Source organism: Numenius arquata, chromosome 11, assembly GCF_964106895.1.
Source record: "Numenius arquata chromosome 11, bNumArq3.hap1.1, whole genome shotgun sequence".
NCBI classification, from domain to species: domain Eukaryota; kingdom Metazoa; phylum Chordata; class Aves; order Charadriiformes; family Scolopacidae; genus Numenius; species Numenius arquata.
This window is the reverse complement of record NC_133586.1, coordinates 1,373,881-1,392,054: the sequence shown is the minus strand read 5'-3', so window position 1 is coordinate 1,392,054 and position 18,174 is coordinate 1,373,881. Positions and strand designations below refer to the sequence as shown.

The following is an 18,174-nucleotide window of genomic DNA, read 5'->3' as shown; positions in this document are numbered from 1 at the left end:
CGAGATTGAATTCAACCCACGGGAGGCCCTCAGAGCTGCTACACAGGGTTCAAACCCAAGTTACTTCATCCTTTACCCCAGTTTCCCCATTTGAATTAGAAGTGTGTTTCCTTGTCAGGAAACAGGTCTTTAATGATCTTGCTTGGCTGGGCTTTTTATGTGTGTTGTAACTTCACCTTTTAGGCTTTGTTTTCCACCAGTAAGGATTTCCTGCGGCCTAGAAATTAAGTAATTTACCTCCAGGCAGGTAGCGGCTCAGCCACAGGGAGGCCCTGGCACAGTGAACTTGCTGGATTACACCTCTCTTCCTAAGCCCCGACCTTTATTTACACTAAGCTGCTAAACAGGCAAATACAAGACAAATCGCAGCCCAGGGAGCGGCCCTCTGGGCCCAGCCTGAAGCCCGGGCCCTGAACTCCAGCAACATCTTGTCTCCATCCCTGCGTCGGCGTATGGCGGGCTGGCTGCTGGAGAAGCGGACCCGGGGTGGGAAGGCGGAGTGCAGAGGGGCGGCTTCCCGCTCCCCTGTGCGGCACCCAGAGCCCTGGGCACAGAGGGTTCAGCCCTTTTCCTGAGGCAGGGCCTGGCTCCCGCCTCCAGGCCCAGCTCTGGGCCCATCCAGGCGGGAGCACCACCGAGCCAGGCCCCGGGGATCACCGCAGGCCGCGGCGAGGCCTCGGGGCTCCCGGTGCTCCCTCCGGGCCCGGGTCCCGCCTGGCTTCGGGGCTCCCAGGCCCTGGGGCCGGGAATCGGCCCCCACCGCTGCCGCCTCCTCCCCGCCCCGGGCGGCCGCGGCTCCACGGGGCCCAGCAGGGGGCGGCCGCGCTCCAGGGCCGCGCCCGTTGGCGTCGCCATGGCGACGCTTGCGGCCCCACGCCCCTGCGTCTCCGCCGTGCGCTGCGTGGTGACGCTCGCCGCGTCGCGCCCGCTGATTGGCTAAATTTGAAGCGCAGCGAGCGCGCGGGGCTGCCGGTCGGAGGCAGTGGCGGAGCCCGGGCGGTGCGGCGGCAGCACCCGCCTCGATCGCGACAAGCGGCCCCCCCGCACCCCCCTCGCCGCGACACCCCTCGATATGCAGCCGGCGTAAGTCGTCCCCCCAGCCCCTACTCGGCGGCGGGGCCCGGATGGGTCCGGGTCCGGCGGGCTACGGTTGGGCCCGGGTCCGCCCGGCCCGGTCCGGTCTTGCCGGGCCGCCCCTCACGCCTTCTCACAGCAGGGCCAAGAAGCCGCGGAGGCCGGCGCTGAAGAAGCCGTCCAACCCCAGCCTGAAGGATCCCGTGGGGGTGAGTGCGGGGCCCGGCTGAGGCGGGGGCGCCGGGCGGGGCGGGCTGTGGTGAGGGGCCCTGGGGGCTCGGTCTCTGCCGCCCTCCGGGGCTGCTCTGAGGGACGACGGGCCCTTTGTCCCTCCCCTCTCCTCCCCCAGGTGTACTGCAGGGTGCGGCCGCTCGGCCGCCCGGACCAGGAGTGCTGCATCGAGGTGATCGACGAGACCACCGTGCAGATCCACCCGCCCGACGGATACAGGATATTCCGCAACGGGGAGTACCGGGAGGTAACGGCCTGGGGGGCGGCGGGGGCATCCGTGCGTATGCCCTCCTCCCTGGGGCTGTGCTCGGCTGAAGGGGCTGCCTTCCAACCTGGAGTTAGGGATCGAGGTCTTTTTCTCTGCTGTCGATGTTTTCCTCTGGCTTGCGGTGTCTCTTGCAGCCTGCAAATCAGCAGTTTGCGCTTTTTTGGAAAAAAGCGAATCTTTTGGAAAAGCGAATTTTCCAAAACCAGAAAGCTACCTAGAGAAAAAAATGCCCTCTTGGCCATTATATATGTTTTCTACGTAAGAAATGGCTTCTTATGCAGGGAGAGGGCAAAAGGAGCAAAAGCAATGCTGGCAAATATTTAGACTGTTTGAAGGACTTTTTCACATCGGCCTAATTGAAAGGAAACCAGCTCGAAGCTAAGCCAGACACAAATGAATTAACTGAGTTGATTTATCCCAGACTGAAGTTGCACAAAAAGCAGTGTTCCCCTATTTATAGAATGAAGGGGAAGCTGTAGATTATGTATACAAAGTGGTGAAATATCATGAAGGGGGGAAAAGTAGAGAGCAGGTCACAGAGCAGTTCATAGTGGCTTTGATCACTACAGAATACTTAGTTGCCAAGTTCAGTATGGGAAATTCTTATAGGAAGTACATAAGAAACCTTCAAAGGCTTAAATAAAATAGAATCATAGAATGGTCAGAGTTGGAAGGGACCTTAAAGATCATCGAGTTCCAACCCCCTGCCCTGGGCAGGGACACCTCCACTAGAGCAGGTTGCTCGAAGCCCCATCCAGCCTGGCCTTAAACACTTCCAGGGATGGGGCATCCACAGCTTCCCTGGGCAACCTGTTCCAGTGCCTCACCACCCTCACAGTAAAGAATCTCCTCCTAATATCTAATCTAAATCTCTCCTCTTCCAATTTAAAACCATTACCCCTTGTCCTGTCACTACATCTCCTGACAAGGAGCCCTCTCCGGCTCTCCTGTAGGCTCCCTTCAGATATTGGAAGGCTGCTATGAGGTCTCCCCGGAGCCTTCTCTTCTCCAGGCTGAACAACCCCAGCTCTCTCAGCCTGTCTTCACAGGGGAGGTGCTCCAGCCCTCCGATCATCTTCAATGGGTGAAGATTAATTAAAAGTTTGGTAAACAAAGTTTTGCTCAAAATCTTAAAATTCAAATATTTTTGTGAGCAGGTGTTTTGGTTGAAAAATGACCAGATTCATCAAAAAAAAAAGTATATTGAAAACTGATGGCTGGAAACTGGGGCTAGACAGAAAATGGCACAAACTTCAAACAAAATTATTAAATGCTGTAACGACCTGACTTTGGCTGTTGTGGGTGTTGCTTTGCTTAGTTCTTGTGTAGATGATGGTGGGAGCTCAAAGAGAAATTTGAGCTTGAAGCTGGAAACTGGGATTCTCTCGTTGCTGGGAGGTCAGGCTTTGTGATGGTGCTGGTTATTTCTGGACTTGAGCTCTGTAAGAATGAGACTGTTGCTGCTCTTTGTTCTTGTGTGAGCTGGTGCAGGAGCAACCACTAAACCATGGATAAAAAGCAAAGAACAAATTTTAATCTCGACTAATCCCTGAAGCGACACCCCGGCAGAGGTGTGCAAGCAGAATAGTTACATTGGGGTAACTGCCCATGTTCAAATACTGATATAATCCTAAATTAGAATCTTTATCGTCCTGGTAAGCAGATGGAAAGCAGTTCTGAGGTAGGAAACAATGAAGCATTTTGAACCAATGGGCCTCTGGACAGGGATACTTAAGGTTTAGGATGATGTATCTTTTTTTCTTCAGACGCAGTATTCTTTTAAAGAAGTGTTTGGCACCCTTGTTGCTCAGAAGAAGCTTTTTGATGTGGTGGCTAAACCTCTAGTGGAAGATCTCATTCGTGGGAAAAATGGTGAGCTAGTTTTTGTTCCCTACCACTTTTCTGTGTGTCTACTCTGGAGTTTCTTATATTGCTATGATTTCGTGTGTCTTAAGGTTTCTTAGCTCATCTAAGTAAAAACACATACACCTTGTGTGTTTATTTGAGAATAGCTGCCCCGTACAACATCCTGTTGACCTTTGTTCTGATGTGTGTGTTACTTGTGTCAAGGTCTAATCTTTTTGTACATCGTTAACTGGAGAAGCTTTTCTTCTACAGAAAAAAGATGACTTACCCAGCTAAAGAATGACTACAGAAATAAATCAATTTGTAGGGCTTGATCTCCTGGGCGGGGTTCGATATCACGGTGTTGGGCCTTGAAATACCTGGCTTACGTCAGACTCCTCAGTAACACTCAAATCAACCTCCTACGCCTGGGATTTAGGGGCTTCCTTCCATTTTGGCTTCCAAACGTGCTCCTCCTGGAGAGGACAATAGGTACTGTCAGTTGGAGTTGAAGTAGCTGTCAAGGAGAGATGCAAACACCAGTGATGACAGTGGCTTTTGATGGGCTGGAGTCGTTTATTGTTAATTGTTCAAAAAGCGTCCTTGTGTTTTCTAAATACATTTGACCCAAGAAAGACAGAGCATATGATTGTAACTGAGCTTTTTTTTTTTTTCTTGAGACAGCAAAACGTGACTGTATAACTGTCCCTCCTAGGTCTCCTTTTTACATATGGCGTGACAGGCAGCGGAAAAACACACACCATGACAGGCTCTCCTGGTGATGGAGGACTCCTCCCGCGGTGTTTGGACATGATCTTCAACAGTATAGGACCCTTCCAGGCCAAGCGATTTGTGAGTAGTTTGCACTGAATTCTCCACCAGATAAAAAGTTCTGTTCAAAGCGTTTATCTCCTGTCTTCTAAAGTGCTTTACAGAGAAAAGCAACCAAAAAAACCCATCCCCTTGAGCTGTCAAGAGCAGGGCCAAGGAGGCAGGTGTAGTAGCTGGGACAGATGTTTCACGAAGACGTGTGGTCTCGCTGTCCTTATAATTGTCACTCGTTCTTCAATTAACTTTTTTAAAACAAGAAAAGGAAAGAGGAAGCTTCCTGAGTTATGGAATGAAATCCAGCCACAAGATACAAAATCCGCAGAACGATATCTAAAGTATTATGGGAGAGAATGTGAAGCTTTTCTTGTGGTCAAACATCTCTGGAGTTTTGGTATCTTAAAAGCATTTGAAGTAAGTCTTTTGTGTGGTAGCGTGGGAGCTTTTATGAAATATTGTTATCTGGGAAATAGCTGTTTTCTGTCAGATGTACTTCGCGTTAGCCAGCAGATGGAGCGGTAGCGAGGGCCATGGTGTGTGTGTGTTGCCAGACAGCTTGATCAAATAACTGGTTTTGCTGGCCAACGCCTTCTGTTCTTTACGTTACATTGTCTAAATGCCCGATACTCCCTGCTTAGGTTTTTAAGCTTGATGACAAGAACGGTGTGGATGTCCAGTGTGAAGTGGATGCTCTGTTAGAGCGCCAGAAAAGAGATGCCATGCCTGTTCCCAAAACTCCATCGGGCAAGTAAGTAACTAGTGTAATGTGCAGAATGCGTTTCGTTAATATAAGTGGTATTCCCTTGCTGTGGTTTTAACTTACCTTGGTCTCTTTATCCTTTCCTTGAGAAAAATGAAGGGAAGGTATTAATGGAATGTTAGTACATGTCATGTGGTTTGAGCAAGTGCATAATTAAGTATTAGAAGACTTAGAAGTGGGCAACAGAAGTCTTTTTTTTTTTTTCTTTTTGTACCTGCTGACCCCTGAGTATTTGCTGAGTAGAAATACCGTGAAGTTAAACTTGGGTATATTTTGCAAAATAGTGAGATTGCTGAATGGAGGATGGAAATGTTGATTCTCCAGGAATTTTGCAAGGCATTTCTTACTGCAGCCCAGTGGAGCAGTGTCAGATGAAAGTTTATCTACTTCAACTTTTGAGAGTCTTTTTTTTTTTTAATCTAATGTGAGTGGATGTGATGCTCCACTAGAATCACTTATTGTGTGTTCAACAGGCGACAAATAGACCCAGAAATTGCCGATATGATCAATGTGCAAGATCACTGCAAAGTGGAAGAAGTTGATGAAGATAATGTCTACAGCGTCTTTGTCTCCTATATCGAGATCTACAACAACTACATCTATGACCTCTTGGAGGAAGCCCCCTTTGAGCCTATAAAACCAAAGTGAGTTTTATGAAGATGGTTACTCTTATTTCAGTTACGCTTTTGTGGCAACTAAACTATGTCTTTGCCGCTGTAGTTTTGGTGAATCTGGGTCAATTCTTGGAATGGCTTAAAAACTCATGTGAAAAAGGTGATGGCAAAGGAGTCCAGATAATGGCATTTAAGTGTGCCAAGTACTGATGGTTGTTCTCTTGATGCTCCCTTCCCCGTTATAACGGGAGATTAATAAGCAAATATATAATTTGTCAGGCAATGTGTTGTGTCCCACTGAGATTTTAAGTCTATTCCTGCTATTCTGTGAGTAGCAGGCAACTGCAGCTTGAAGAGTAAGCCATTCCCTAGCTGCCGTTTTTCTCCGGGAAAGTGTATTGGATGGCAGTTGCTATTTTGCTGTTGCTTTACAGTTAATGTGAGTTTGCATATTATTTCACTTGATGCCAATCACTTCCATAGAAACAGAAATGAATAGTCTCGTAAATGAAATTCTGGGTATTTTTTGGGCAGACGTGTACTTGGCTGCTGTCAAAAAATCAGTAAATCTTGAGAACTTGGGAAAAACAGTCTGCAAATTAAACTTGGAATATATATTTTTTTGAATTCTAAATCCATTAAAGAAAACCCTAGGCTTATCCATTGGTACATGTGTTAATTAAAGAGTTGGGTGATTTGCAAAGACTAAGTAGAGCAAAACGTGCTATTGCTCTGAAACATCGAGAGCTGCCTCCAGAGTACTAATTGGAAATGACTTTAAATGTCTGTGAATGCTTTTGAAAGAAGAATGAAATGATTTGGTTTAGTATTGCTCTTCTGTCCAAAAATCAGCCTGTGAAGAATCTTGGATTATTCCTATTTATGGAAGCTGTAGTGCATTACATATGAAAAGATTTTTTTTTTTTAGACATGAGCTGAATGACTGAATATTTTTTTTAACCCTGTTTTTTTGGTAGGTGGAACAATTGCAACACTCCTCTGCGAAATGGTGACTTTATGTATGTGCATAAGCGGATTATTGCCGATATTGAGAAGTGAAATTTCCCTTTTAGTAGAAGCAGAAAAAGAACTCGGGCTGACTCCCTATGTCCTCTTGCTTTGCTAGCCAATCTAGAACGCTGTCGGAGCCGTCTTGCTTCTGTAGGAGTGTGTGCATGTAGAAAAAACAATAGCTGCCATCCAAAGCCATGACTTGCAGTGAGAATTGCCATTAAACGTAGCTTCTAAATTAAAGCAGTAGCTGAAGTGTAACTAATCTCTGCTGAGTGTGTGTCTGTGTACTCGTACTTCCTTTTCCATCTGCTGTGTGGATAATTGGCATATTCAGTCTGAATTCTGTACTTAAACAAAAGAAAATTTGCATGATACAATGTATTGTTTTAAGGAGACTCTACTCAATATGGGTTTTTTTTTTATTTCCTCCCTTTCCTGAAGACCTCCACAATCCAAAATACTTCGTGAGGACCAGAATCACAACATGTACGTCATGGGATGCACAGAGGTAGAAGTGAAATCTACGGAAGAAGCTTTTGAAGTGTTTTGGAGAGGTAAATCTCAAAATATAACTTAAATTGAGCCCGGGTGTGTTCATGCTGAAAACAAAACTGCCTTTGCCAGGTCCAAGTCTGTTAAATAGACCAGGTTTTTTGAAGGGCTTGTTTTTGTTCTTTTCAACAGGTCAAAAGAAGAGGCATATTGCAAACACTCAGCTGAATCGAGAATCTAGTCGCTCTCACAGTGTTTTTATAATAAAGCTGGCCCAGGCGCCCCTGGATGCGGATGGAGATAACGTGCTACAGGTGAGTCCCAGGGCAGGCTGTGAAAGGGAAACTGGGTGGGTGTTTGTAGGTTAGAAAAGGTGGGGGACCTTGCAGCGGGGCCTGCCAAAACAGTTACAGCAATTTCATTTTGAAGAAAATCAAAATTATTAATTTTCTAATCTTAGGCAGAGTTGGTTGTCTTTCTGTAATGAAAGTAAGTAGAGCATTAAAACAGTGTGCAGAGCTGTTTATTCCTTTGGTCTTTAACTCCGCTTCTTTCGAGCGAGAACAGTTAAGTGGATTCTGTTAAGAATCCAAAACCTGGAGGATTTGATATAACAGCTCCCCTTGTTCAATCCTGTGGACAAAACAGAAAGGATCTGCTAAAATTCACAGAAATAGCCAGTGGTGCACAGCTGCTTGCATTAAGGGCTACAAAAACACCCTCAGATGTTATTTCAAAGCATAGTTTTAAGTGTACTTGCTGGTTTAGGGTTGGGGGAGTGGGGTGTTCCTTGTACCCCATTAGAAGGAATATATTGCTAATAATTAGCCCAAGATAACTTGTTTTCTGTAACAGGAGAAAGAACAGATCGTTTTAAGCCAACTGTCTTTAGTGGATCTGGCTGGAAGTGAAAGAACGAACAGAACAAAAGCGGAAGGGAACAGGCTGCGAGAAGCAGGTACGTACCGCCCTCAGACAGCCTGGGAATGTTATGTGCTCGTATGTGCTCCTCGTAAAGACCTCCCAGGAAGAACCAAACTATTCACTTCTCTAATTTAATGACCCTAAATCCTCCAGTTTGGAAACCACAAGTTTAGTAGCACTTATTCTGGTGCTTAGATCGGTTGGAGCAGTTATCTATAACAAATAAAACTTAAGTCCATGCAATTTATTCTTAAGTAAATTGCCAGATAATTTGGGAATGTTATCCAAACAGCTGCTTACAGAGTTTTTTGTCTTGTTTTCTTTTTTTAAGGTAATATTAATCAATCACTAATGACATTAAGAACATGTATTGAAGTTCTAAGGGAAAACCAGATGTATGGAATAAATAAGGTATGCAACTCATTATTTAATTATCTTTTGATTTGACTAAGAACTGGTGTAATGAAAGCTTACTAGATCTTTCATGTGCTTTTATTTTCAGATGGTTCCGTATAGAGACTCCAAACTGACTCATCTCTTCAAGAACTATTTTGATGGTGAAGGAAAAGTGCGTATGATTGTATGTGTTAATCCTAAAGCCGAGGACTACGAGGAGAGCTTGGTAACTTCCTTGCAGATCTTACCTCATTCCCTCCTACTCTTTTTTTTTTTCCCATGTTTGTCACTAAATTCTTGTACTTTGTTAGTAGATGAGAGGAATGATAAATTTGTTGCTTGGACACTTACAATATTGTAAGGTGAATGTGCCCTCTAAGTCTTATTTTCTCCTCTTAAACATTACAACTGCTACTTGCTTGTAAAATAGGAGAGGCTTCTCTTAATTACAGAAGTCCAAAGAGCCATATTGAGGCTTAATCCCCACTGCGATGGTACTTGCAATTGGTTTCGTGGTTCCTTGGGCACTGGGTTCACGGGGGTGTTACTGGGAAGGTTTCTGGTTGTTCTGCAGGATGTCAGCTATCTGCCTGGGAACTGCTGGAGATTATGGCTTGATAATGTCTCCTCTACTGCTTTTACTGACCTAAGGTATCACTTTCAAATGTCTGTTGGGCTGTTTCTGGTTAGTTTTGCTGTTGAGCTTGCTTTTTTTTTTTATATTCTTTTGTAGCAAGTCATGCGCTTTGCAGAAATGACGCAGGAAGTGGAAGTTACGAGACCTGTTGACAGACCGCTCTGTGGCTTAACGCCGGGACGGCGCTTCAGGAATCAGGCTTTCCAGGAGGAACTCTCGCGGAAGCTGGAGCTGCGGGGCGGCCCCATAGATGGAGGTAAATACTAGAACAACAGGTGATTACAGCACGGGCTTTTTCTGCTGTTAGGAGTTGAAGGTTATTTTAAAACAAGTTATTTGAGCCTTGAAAGTGCCAAAGGAACTTAATTGTGAGCCTTCTCTGCAATAGGTCCTGCTGTTTTCATACCACGGTGCTACTTGCAGTGTAAGCTCAGTTACTGTGTGTTATTGGTGAGGAGTTGAATTCATGGTCCCGTTATTGGAGCCTCTGAAAGGCAATTGTGCTGGGGATGATACTTGGATGTTCTGGGATGCTTAGGGCGTACTCTAGAAATCAAGAGTTGCCTGGAGGTGTATTATAAAGCAGTGAATCAAGAATGTCACATTTAATCTTTTCTCAGTACTTATCCTCTCTTCTGAAAACTTGTAGTTCTCATTAATTATTCTAAGTTCCGTCTGCTTCGTGCTACTGTGGGATGGATGATCTGTGGCTGTGCATTGTCAGATGGAATTTCTCTGTTCTGTAACTTCCTGACAGACCTTCTGGGCTTTAAATCTTACAGAACCAGAAGAGCAATCCGTTTTGGAAACGTTTCTGCAGAACTTTCCTCCGTTGCCTGCATGTGAGCTATTGGATATTAATGATGATCAAACACTTCCAAAGCTTATTGAAGTCCTGGAGAAACGCCATAAACTACGACAAATGCTGTCAAAGGAGTTTTCCAAAGCTGGTAAGAGTGGAGCTAGATTTTTTTGGGTGACTCCTTACTACTCATGGGTCTGTTCTGTACCACCATAAAATAACTATCTTGTCTAGACTGATCATTTAAAAAGCTTTTTTGAGGTAATAAAATGACTGGTAGCCTCAAAATGGTAGGAGAAGAAAGGAACTGCTTTTGATATGATGGAGATACACTGAGAAGATAAAATATATCAATTCTCTTGCAGTGCTTGACTTGAAAGCAATGCTGCAAGAATTTGACTGCAGTGTTGCATCCAAGGAAAACCAAATTAAAGTAACACTGTCTGACAAAGAGAAAACAATAGTGAGACAGAAAACGGAGATAGAGCGCCTGGAGAAGAAAATTAAAACTTTGGAATACAAGGTGAGTTTTTTCAAAGTCTGAAGCCAGCCACAAAATGCACTTTTCTACGTACCATTTGGCAAGTTTCTTGACATCGGAAGTCGCTTGCAAGATGGGTATTAGAAACAAGATTAAAAGTATTTTGTGGGGAACTTTATTGAACACTTTCAGCTTTTTGGCTTTCTTTTTGGCACTTCTTAATACTTTAAGATGGGTAAGGTATAAGGAAAGTTTTAAAATTTCTGGAACTTTTTGGAATGTGGACTATTTATCTGGATATATTTGTACAACAGCTAATATATTCTAGTCTATGTCAACAATCAAACAGAACTAGCAATTCTGGGCTTAGATGGTTGCACTTCTAAGAAGAAGAACCAAGTCCTTCCTCTCCTCCTCCAGATCGAGATTTTAGAGAAAACTGCAACAATTTATGAAGAAGATAAGCGTAATCTTCAGCAAGAACTGGAAAGCAAGAGCCAGAAGTTGCAACGTCAGGCTTCCGACAAGCGGAGATTGGAGGCACGATTCCAAGGCATGGTGGCAGAAACGACCATGAAATGGGAGAGGGAGTGTGTAAGTACTGAGAGGGGTGTGAGGGTTTCTCTTTATCCTCATGCTTCATAATCTGGAAAGTCTTTCTTTCACTTGCAATGTTGTTATTTCCAATAGCTTGTATCTCAGTGGGGAAGAAATTTGTTCCACGTGGAATATGCTGTTCCCTCCAAACTTCCATCACAATTCCTTGTGCTTTTGTGTGAGGTACTTCATGCTTTTCCTCGCTTGTCTTTGTAGGAGCGTCGTGTAGCAGCAAAGCAGCTGGAGATGCAGAACAAACTTTGGGTCAAAGATGAAAAGCTGAAGCAACTCAAGGCCATTGTTACTGAACCAAAAAAGGAAAAGCCTGAGAGGCCTTCACGGGAGAGAGACCGAGAGAAGCCTGTTCAGAGATCAGTGTCTCCTTCCCCAGTACCTGTAAGTTGCCTTTAAAACACTTCTTGATACAGGGAAAAGCAGATATCTAAGAATGAACTGAAGTGCAGGTCACTTCCTTTTAGTGGTTAGAAAATAGTTCCCAAGCACAGAATTTAGGTAACTTAAGCTTGCTTTGAATCCTCTTGTCTCCTGTATTTATCGGTGCTCTTTATTTGCGCTCATACCTTCTAATGCTGCTAGTTTTGGAAGAATACCTGATTCCTTAAAGCTGTCACTGCAATACCGTCCCTGTCTGAGCTATTCATAGCTTGAATAGCTGAATTGGAACTCTGGACATTGTCAGGATTCATTGTTTTATTGCCTTAGAAGTTGCCAGTTCTGTGTGTTCACTAACTTCTTTCCTGTTCTCTCTAGCCTTCTAGTAACTTTATGACTCAGGTCCCCAGCAGCCAGCAGCTCGGCAGCAACCCGCAGGTTCACAGACGTTCTCATTCTTGTAGCAGCATTTCTGTGGCATCCTGTGTTATGGAATGGGAGCAGAAAACCCCTTTGCAAAAGCACACCAGTGGCACTCCCAATGCCAGGAGTAGACAACAGGAACCAGGACAAAGTAGAGACTGTAACACCTCAGACAGAAGGCGAGGGATGTGCTGGACTGGAGTCATTGAGGTTCCCAAGCGTAGAGATGAGCTAGAAATAGAAGAGGATCAATGCTGCAGGGTTAGTGCTGCTCCTCTCAAAAGCTAAACATAGTGTTGCTTGGTCTGGCTCAAAAGTTCATCAGCTCCTCTTTTAATTAAACACACCTAACACAGATGGGAGTTCTCCCCTAAATGTATTTCTCATAGCTTTCAAAGTTGAGTCTCACTCACTCAGTAGAATGACTTCTTAACTTGATGTTTAGAAACTCTTTTAAAAGTAGCACGTGTTTTTCTTGCTAGTGCCTAGATAAGTCTAGTAGAGAAATCTGAAGCAGCAACTCTTATTCCCTAGTCCTTGTGTGTTAACTGGTGTCTGTCTCCTCAAATCTATCTTGCAGCCTGCAATTTCCCATAGTCTGTTTGGGCAGCTTAAAAGGTGGTCTCATGAGCCATATCTGCAAACGTCTACTGGGAATAGTGCTTGGGCAGACATCTCATTTGTGTGGCTGTTAACCTTAACTCTCTTAGAATAGTCTTCCCTAATTTTCACATCTGCCTTAAAACTGGGGGCTTTGCTTACAGGTGGGAGGTTTTTTTCCTCATTAAACTGATTGGTGCAAATGTTTGTATCGGTGGTGTCTGTCGCACTGGCGCTGTGGCTCAGGTAAATCGAAGAGAATTGTACAAGCCCAGCCTCTTGAGAGACCTTCTGGAGAGGAGGGGACTTAATCATGATGTGATTCATTTCTGACAGCGTTCTCACAATTCCTGTCGCTTGCTGGCTCTTTGAAGTAAGGGACGGGCTTTAAAGCAAATGCTATTCCAATTAACTAATGCACGAACCACTGTCAGCAGAGTGAGGGATGTGGGCTCTGCCACAGGAAAAGGTGACCAGTAATAGCGTGCCCGCTCCTTAGAACAAAACTTCTGAGGCTCCTGGGCAGAATTGTTTCCAAAAAAACCATCAACAAAAATAAGTACTTGCTCACTAGAAAGGGGGAGAAAAAGTATTGAAATTCTTTTTTAATTTTTATTTTAATGGAAGGTTTTGGCTGAAATCCACGCTTCCCGATATACATTTCATTTTTGAAGAGCTGCTTTAGACTTATAAGTGGCTTATCTGTAATGGGTGCATCCAATCTCCTGTCTATTGGTCAAAGAAATCCCAATTGAGGCTCATCACCTGAAAATACAGTGGATCCAATTTGCATTCATAGGTTTGGGTTCTGTGGCTTCCCTGTGATTCAGAGGTGTCTGAATTAGTATGTAAACAGGACAGAGAGAGTCTGGAAATACTCATTTAAAGATCTTGAAGGCAGCCCCAGGTTTTTAAATGAGTTTCCAGGTTTTTTTTTCTGATTTCCCTGAGCAACTGACAATGTTCATAAAATCAAAATATAAGAGCTTCAGTCACTTCTCATGGGTTTCCAACAGCTGAGTTGAGAAGCAACAGCACTGCGACAGGGGCCGCTTCCTCTGCTCTGCTGGCTCAGAAGGGTTAGGAAGTCTTGCATCCTTTAGAGCTGTTGGAAATCCGTGCTCAGTCTGCTCGCTTTGCTACCTCGAAAATGCATTTTGATCCATGAATGCATCCATGGAAACATAAATGTCTCTTTTCTGGTTGGTTAATATGTTCATAGCAATCTAGTTGGATTTGGAAACTCGGGAGGAGCGTTACCAAACATAAAGGTGTCCTCCTTGAGGGAACTACTAGGTATGGAGTGCAACAGATTGGACAACGCTTAGCTAAAATTTACAAGAAATAGGAATTGGCACAGAAATAATCCATTAATAATTTTATGCAAGGCTCTTGGTAACGGTGCCTTTCAGGATGCACTTGTAAAGCGCTTTAGGAATGAAGCTTTGATCTTCACACAAACACATCTTAACCAGACCTGCTGAGTTCACTTCTGTTAACACCACCCTCGGAGATTTCCCATGTGCTCATTTCTTCCGATTCTCTCCCACTCTGATCAGAACGCGCCTCCGGTTCGCCTCAGACACCGCCGCTCGCGCTCGGCTGGGGAGAGATGGGTAGATCATAAACCACCTTCTAATCTGCCCACCGAAACAGTCATGCAGCCCCACGTCCCCCACGCCATCACGGTGGCGGCTGCGAGTGAAAAGGCACTAGCTAAGTGTGACAAGTACATGCTGACGCACCAGGAGCTAGCCTCTGATGGGGAGATTGAAACAAAGCTAATTAAGGTAAAAACAAATGCCTTCGTCAACTTGCGATAACCCTCTCAAAGCCTATTTCTGACAGCGTGTGCGCGACGGGCTCACAGAAGGGTACGTTTGACTCGGTCTGTGAAGAGACTTGGTTTGAAAGTTTTGTGCAGTTGGATTTAAGGGAGCTTTTGGAGTCTGAAAAGGCTTTTCCTGAACTTTCTCATTATTTCCCATACCATTCATTACTTCAAACTGTTACAAGCTTGTTTCTCTCAGTCATTTTCCTTGAAAGGAATTGTTTTCATTCCTCTAGTTAAATGCAATAGTCCATTTGTAGTGAAAGCTTCTTAGACTTGTGGCTGCAGCTAATCTTTGTGGAGTCGGTCGTCTTGGAGCAATGTTATTTGATTTCCACTGGCGCTATGAGCTCGCTTGCTGCAGTGATGGATGCTCTAATGCTCCAGGACATCATTTCTAGTAGTCGACTGACAAGCAAATCGGTGAGACAGCCCGGGCTTTGAACGCTGGCGATCCCAAAATGCCAACTGTACTTACCTAAGGCCAATCGGGAGCTCTTTGTAATCTGTAGCAAGAAGCTTTTGGTTCATTTTTCCTGTAGTCACAGGCCTTCCACTATTACCTTTTTCTTTTTCTTTTTTTTGAGTTTCAAAAAGCCCCTCACTCCTGTGAGGGAACCTTGTAGGCTGCAGCGATGTTCCCAAAAGCCAAGTCTTGCATAGCAGACCATGTACCTGTTCAAGCTGGGGAATGAAACTATTGAAACTAAGCCCACTTCTGATTATTGTGGTATTATTTACTGTATTATTATTTAGCCATCGTGATCCAGAAATCGTTGTCACAGTAGTGACTGAGCTATGGGTATCTTGCGCGACCATCAGGGCAGATGGTGTTCGCTCTTTATTGTCCTGTGCATAATATGATACATAATGGGGGAGAGTGTATTTGTGCACGTGTTTGCTGACTACTAACCTGCAAGGAAAAGAAGCTGTAAGCACTTAAGTTTTTACGTGAAAACTGGTGCTTTAGCCGTAGTACTGACCTAGTGACTGTACCTTCTTAACGGCTTTTGGTTCCAGGGTGATGTTTTCAAAACCAGGGGTGGAGGACAGGCTGTGCAGTTCACGGATATAGAGACTCTGAAGCAAGAATCTCCAACCGGGTGAGTTGTCACCTTAATTTTAGGTTCTCACGCTGCTGGAGATATAAGTCACCGCAATAGTGCGTGTGTCACCGCTGCTGGGCCAAATGGTGGAACAGAAAGTTTTGCATCTAATTTGAAATTACATAAAGGTGACTCAGAGAGGTGTACAGATATGTAGCTGCTGAGAGCAAGGTATTTATTGAGAAATTGTGTGTGAGAATCTGCTAAAATACGTGACGCTTCTAACTTGTTTTCCCCCCCACATAATCCTTTTTCAGTCGAAAGCGAAGATCATCCCCTTCCAATCCTGACCCACCTGAGGATGCTGCGGACTCAGAATGGACCGATGTAGAAACCAGGGTAAGCTAAAAAGGAAGGAGGGGGACATCTCGTGCTTGATCTGCATGAGAATTTGGGGTGATGCTGATAGCTTGGGGGGGGTTAGCAGTAGAGACTGATTTTCTGTGTCTCCTCAGTGCTCCGTGGCAGTGGAGATGAGGGCAGGGTCAGCTCTGGGACCTGGATATGAGCATCACGCTAAGCCCAAGTAAGTACATCTCTCTTTTGTAGCTGGAATGTTGCATTCATTCCTGATAACTCTATTTTTTTCCCTCCCTTGACCTTGCTGCCCTCCCTGCTTTGGGTTTTTAGGGGTTCATACCTCCTTGGTACTGTGAGATAAGCAGGGCTTGTTCAGCGTGGGGAAACTGGGGGCAGGACAGATCTGTAAGAGACTCTTACTAACTTCTGGGTAAAACTTCAGCATTCGGTGCAGTGAGAAAATGTCAAATTTGGTCTTGTGCTCTCTCAACTGCGAAAAGCCAGGAACTGTAGGATGTAGGGAAATGTAGAGGGTTAAGCGTGGCAGTGACGAAGTACTGAGCTCTATCCACCTTCTTCCTCTCCCCCAGCCTCTATCAGGTGCTGATGTAGTAAAGTACCCTCAGTTTTATATCTTTAGATAAATTTAAATGAAATGAAGTTACAAATAGCTTGGCATTCATTTCAGTATGGTTTAGGGAGGAGGAAACTGAGGCAACTGGGGAGTATACTTAATGGTATACTGGAATGTAGCTAATACTCCAGCTGCTGCCTGCTGTGGAATTGTGAAGGCACCTGCTAAGGAAGCTGGAAGAAAACTTCCTCTCTTTCAAATGCGTAGATAAATCTGAATTCTTCAGGGTTGCCCTATCATTCTTTAATGCGGTGGGATCAGTGGCAGTTGCACACAGAAATGCAAGTTTACCACCGCAGAAGTCCTAATTTCTAACAAAAAAAGCCAAACGATCCTGCGGTTTGTAGGGTTAGTACCCAACACTTGAGCACCACGTCTAAGAAAACACTTTGCTGACAAAAGATACGCTTCAGACGAGATAGTTTTGTTAAACTTTGACAAGGTGACAAATACGTGCCTTTCCTACGCTTTATCACATCTCTTCTTAGGAAGTGGGACCCGCTGGAGGTGGCTACTGCTGCTCGCAGCCTTGTAGTGTTGTGGGAAACCCTTTAGTTTGCCTATACCTTGAGTTGGAGCCCGTATTTATTTACACTTATTAAATAATTTGAAATAAAACTTTGATTTATGCTCGTGGCTGTTCAAAAAAGAAAGCAAGGTCCTGGTTTTTGATAAATAAGCCCTTTAGTTTTCTTGTGTTAATTGTAGCATTTCTTAGCACAGGACACGTGACACTTATAATACAGCAGAATTGGTAAACTTGCTGTTGACTGCTGTTAAGGAAAACTGCTGCTGTGTAAAATCTGACTTTTTTTTTTTTCTAAAATCTGGCTTTTTTTTTTTTTTTTTAGGCGAAGAAAGCCATGAATTTGCCGTAGTACTGTGGTGGAATCCTCTTGACTTTTATCAGACTGATGTAATATCTGTTGCCAGGGATAAACTTGACACACTGCTTTATTATCACTACAGGCTTATATTTCTATAACGGCCTGTGCTGGGCAATGGTTAAATGGGAGATACTTGTTTCTTTTTTTTATCCCAAAGAAGCTGCTGTGTGTGGGTGTGTGTGTTTCCAATAGGTGTCGGGGAGTTCTGCCATCGTGTCCTCTGGATTTCTGAGGAACACCTTCTGTCTCGTATGTATGAAGCCCTTGTTATTAAGCTCTGTCATTATAGACTAATGACACAAGGCTTTTGCCTTGCGGATTCTTTTTTTGCAGCTTTTTATAGTGCAAAATACTTCTCTTCTGGTCACTATCCCTTCCTTGTCAGATCTTCTGTTTTGAAGAGGCATAAATGCTGCTATTCATTTAGATGCAGTAACGCACTTTAGGGGTGTTTCTATGCCATTTCATATTTTATTATAACTTGCAACAGCTCGGTAATATGGATTTCTTCTTGGAAGAATTACCTTTGATTATTTAATATGCAAATCAGCTTGCGAAAACCATTTCAATCTTCAAACCTTCATAGCAGCGAAGCAAGAATACTGAGATGATGAGTAGCAGTGACTTGACATCAGACCTACTTTATTTTCTAGCGCGAGTAAATAATTAAATGTTTTACATCCGTAGATACGGGGTAAAAGGGTAATTTTCTCACAGATACGGCGTGAACTTTATACGTGTGGCTCTGCAAACATGTTAAAATAAAAGATTTTCATTCAATGGCTCTTACAAACAATGCTTTTGTCACTTAGGCGTGTGTGAAGCCACAGAAGCCTTAGGTAGGGACTGCATTTTACCTCTTCTTGTGTGATGAGCTGTGAATAAAGGCACCTTTTGGGCCACTCCTGGGGTTTAACCTGAGGAATCTGCTTGGACCCCAAGAGATGTTTTGGACAACCTTATCTTCATGGTTGCCGATTGCTTTCAAGGGCAGTTGGCTCTGTTTTGAGTGAGTTAAAAGATACCGAAGCTGAGTT

The 18,174-nt window shown here is 44.3% G+C and overlaps 1 protein-coding gene across 1 annotated transcript; it reads left to right on the top strand.

Moving 5' to 3' along the window:
* Positions 1 to 1,124: 1,124 nt before the first annotated feature.
* On the top strand, positions 1,125 to 17,920 carry KIF23 (kinesin family member 23). Its single transcript, XM_074155977.1, has 22 exons — positions 1,125 to 1,283; positions 1,424 to 1,552; positions 3,340 to 3,445; positions 4,134 to 4,270; positions 4,885 to 4,994; positions 5,480 to 5,650; positions 6,598 to 6,639; positions 7,076 to 7,188; positions 7,319 to 7,440; positions 7,982 to 8,084; positions 8,382 to 8,461; positions 8,553 to 8,672; positions 9,180 to 9,339; positions 9,866 to 10,033; positions 10,251 to 10,408; positions 10,787 to 10,960; positions 11,180 to 11,359; positions 13,939 to 14,169; positions 15,231 to 15,313; positions 15,574 to 15,655; positions 15,772 to 15,842; positions 17,102 to 17,920. Exons 1-22 carry the CDS (start codon positions 1,125 to 1,127, stop codon positions 17,115 to 17,117), a joined length of 2,715 nt encoding a protein of 904 aa, XP_074012078.1. The 3' UTR covers positions 17,118 to 17,920.
* The last annotated feature ends 254 nt before the right edge of the window (positions 17,921 to 18,174 follow it).

Bases quoted from the DNA above. Each gene is read 5' to 3' on its own strand.
- KIF23 (XM_074155977.1), top strand. From the start codon at position 1,125: ATGGGTCCGGGTCCGGCGGGCTACGGTTGGGCCCGGGTCCGCCCGGCC. The intron at 7,189-7,318 runs GTAAATCTCAAA...TCTTTTCAACAG, and splicing joins TTTTGAAGTGTTTTGGAGAG to GTCAAAAGAAGAGGCATATT. The intron at 7,441-7,981 runs GTGAGTCCCAGG...TTTCTGTAACAG, and splicing joins ATGGAGATAACGTGCTACAG to GAGAAAGAACAGATCGTTTT.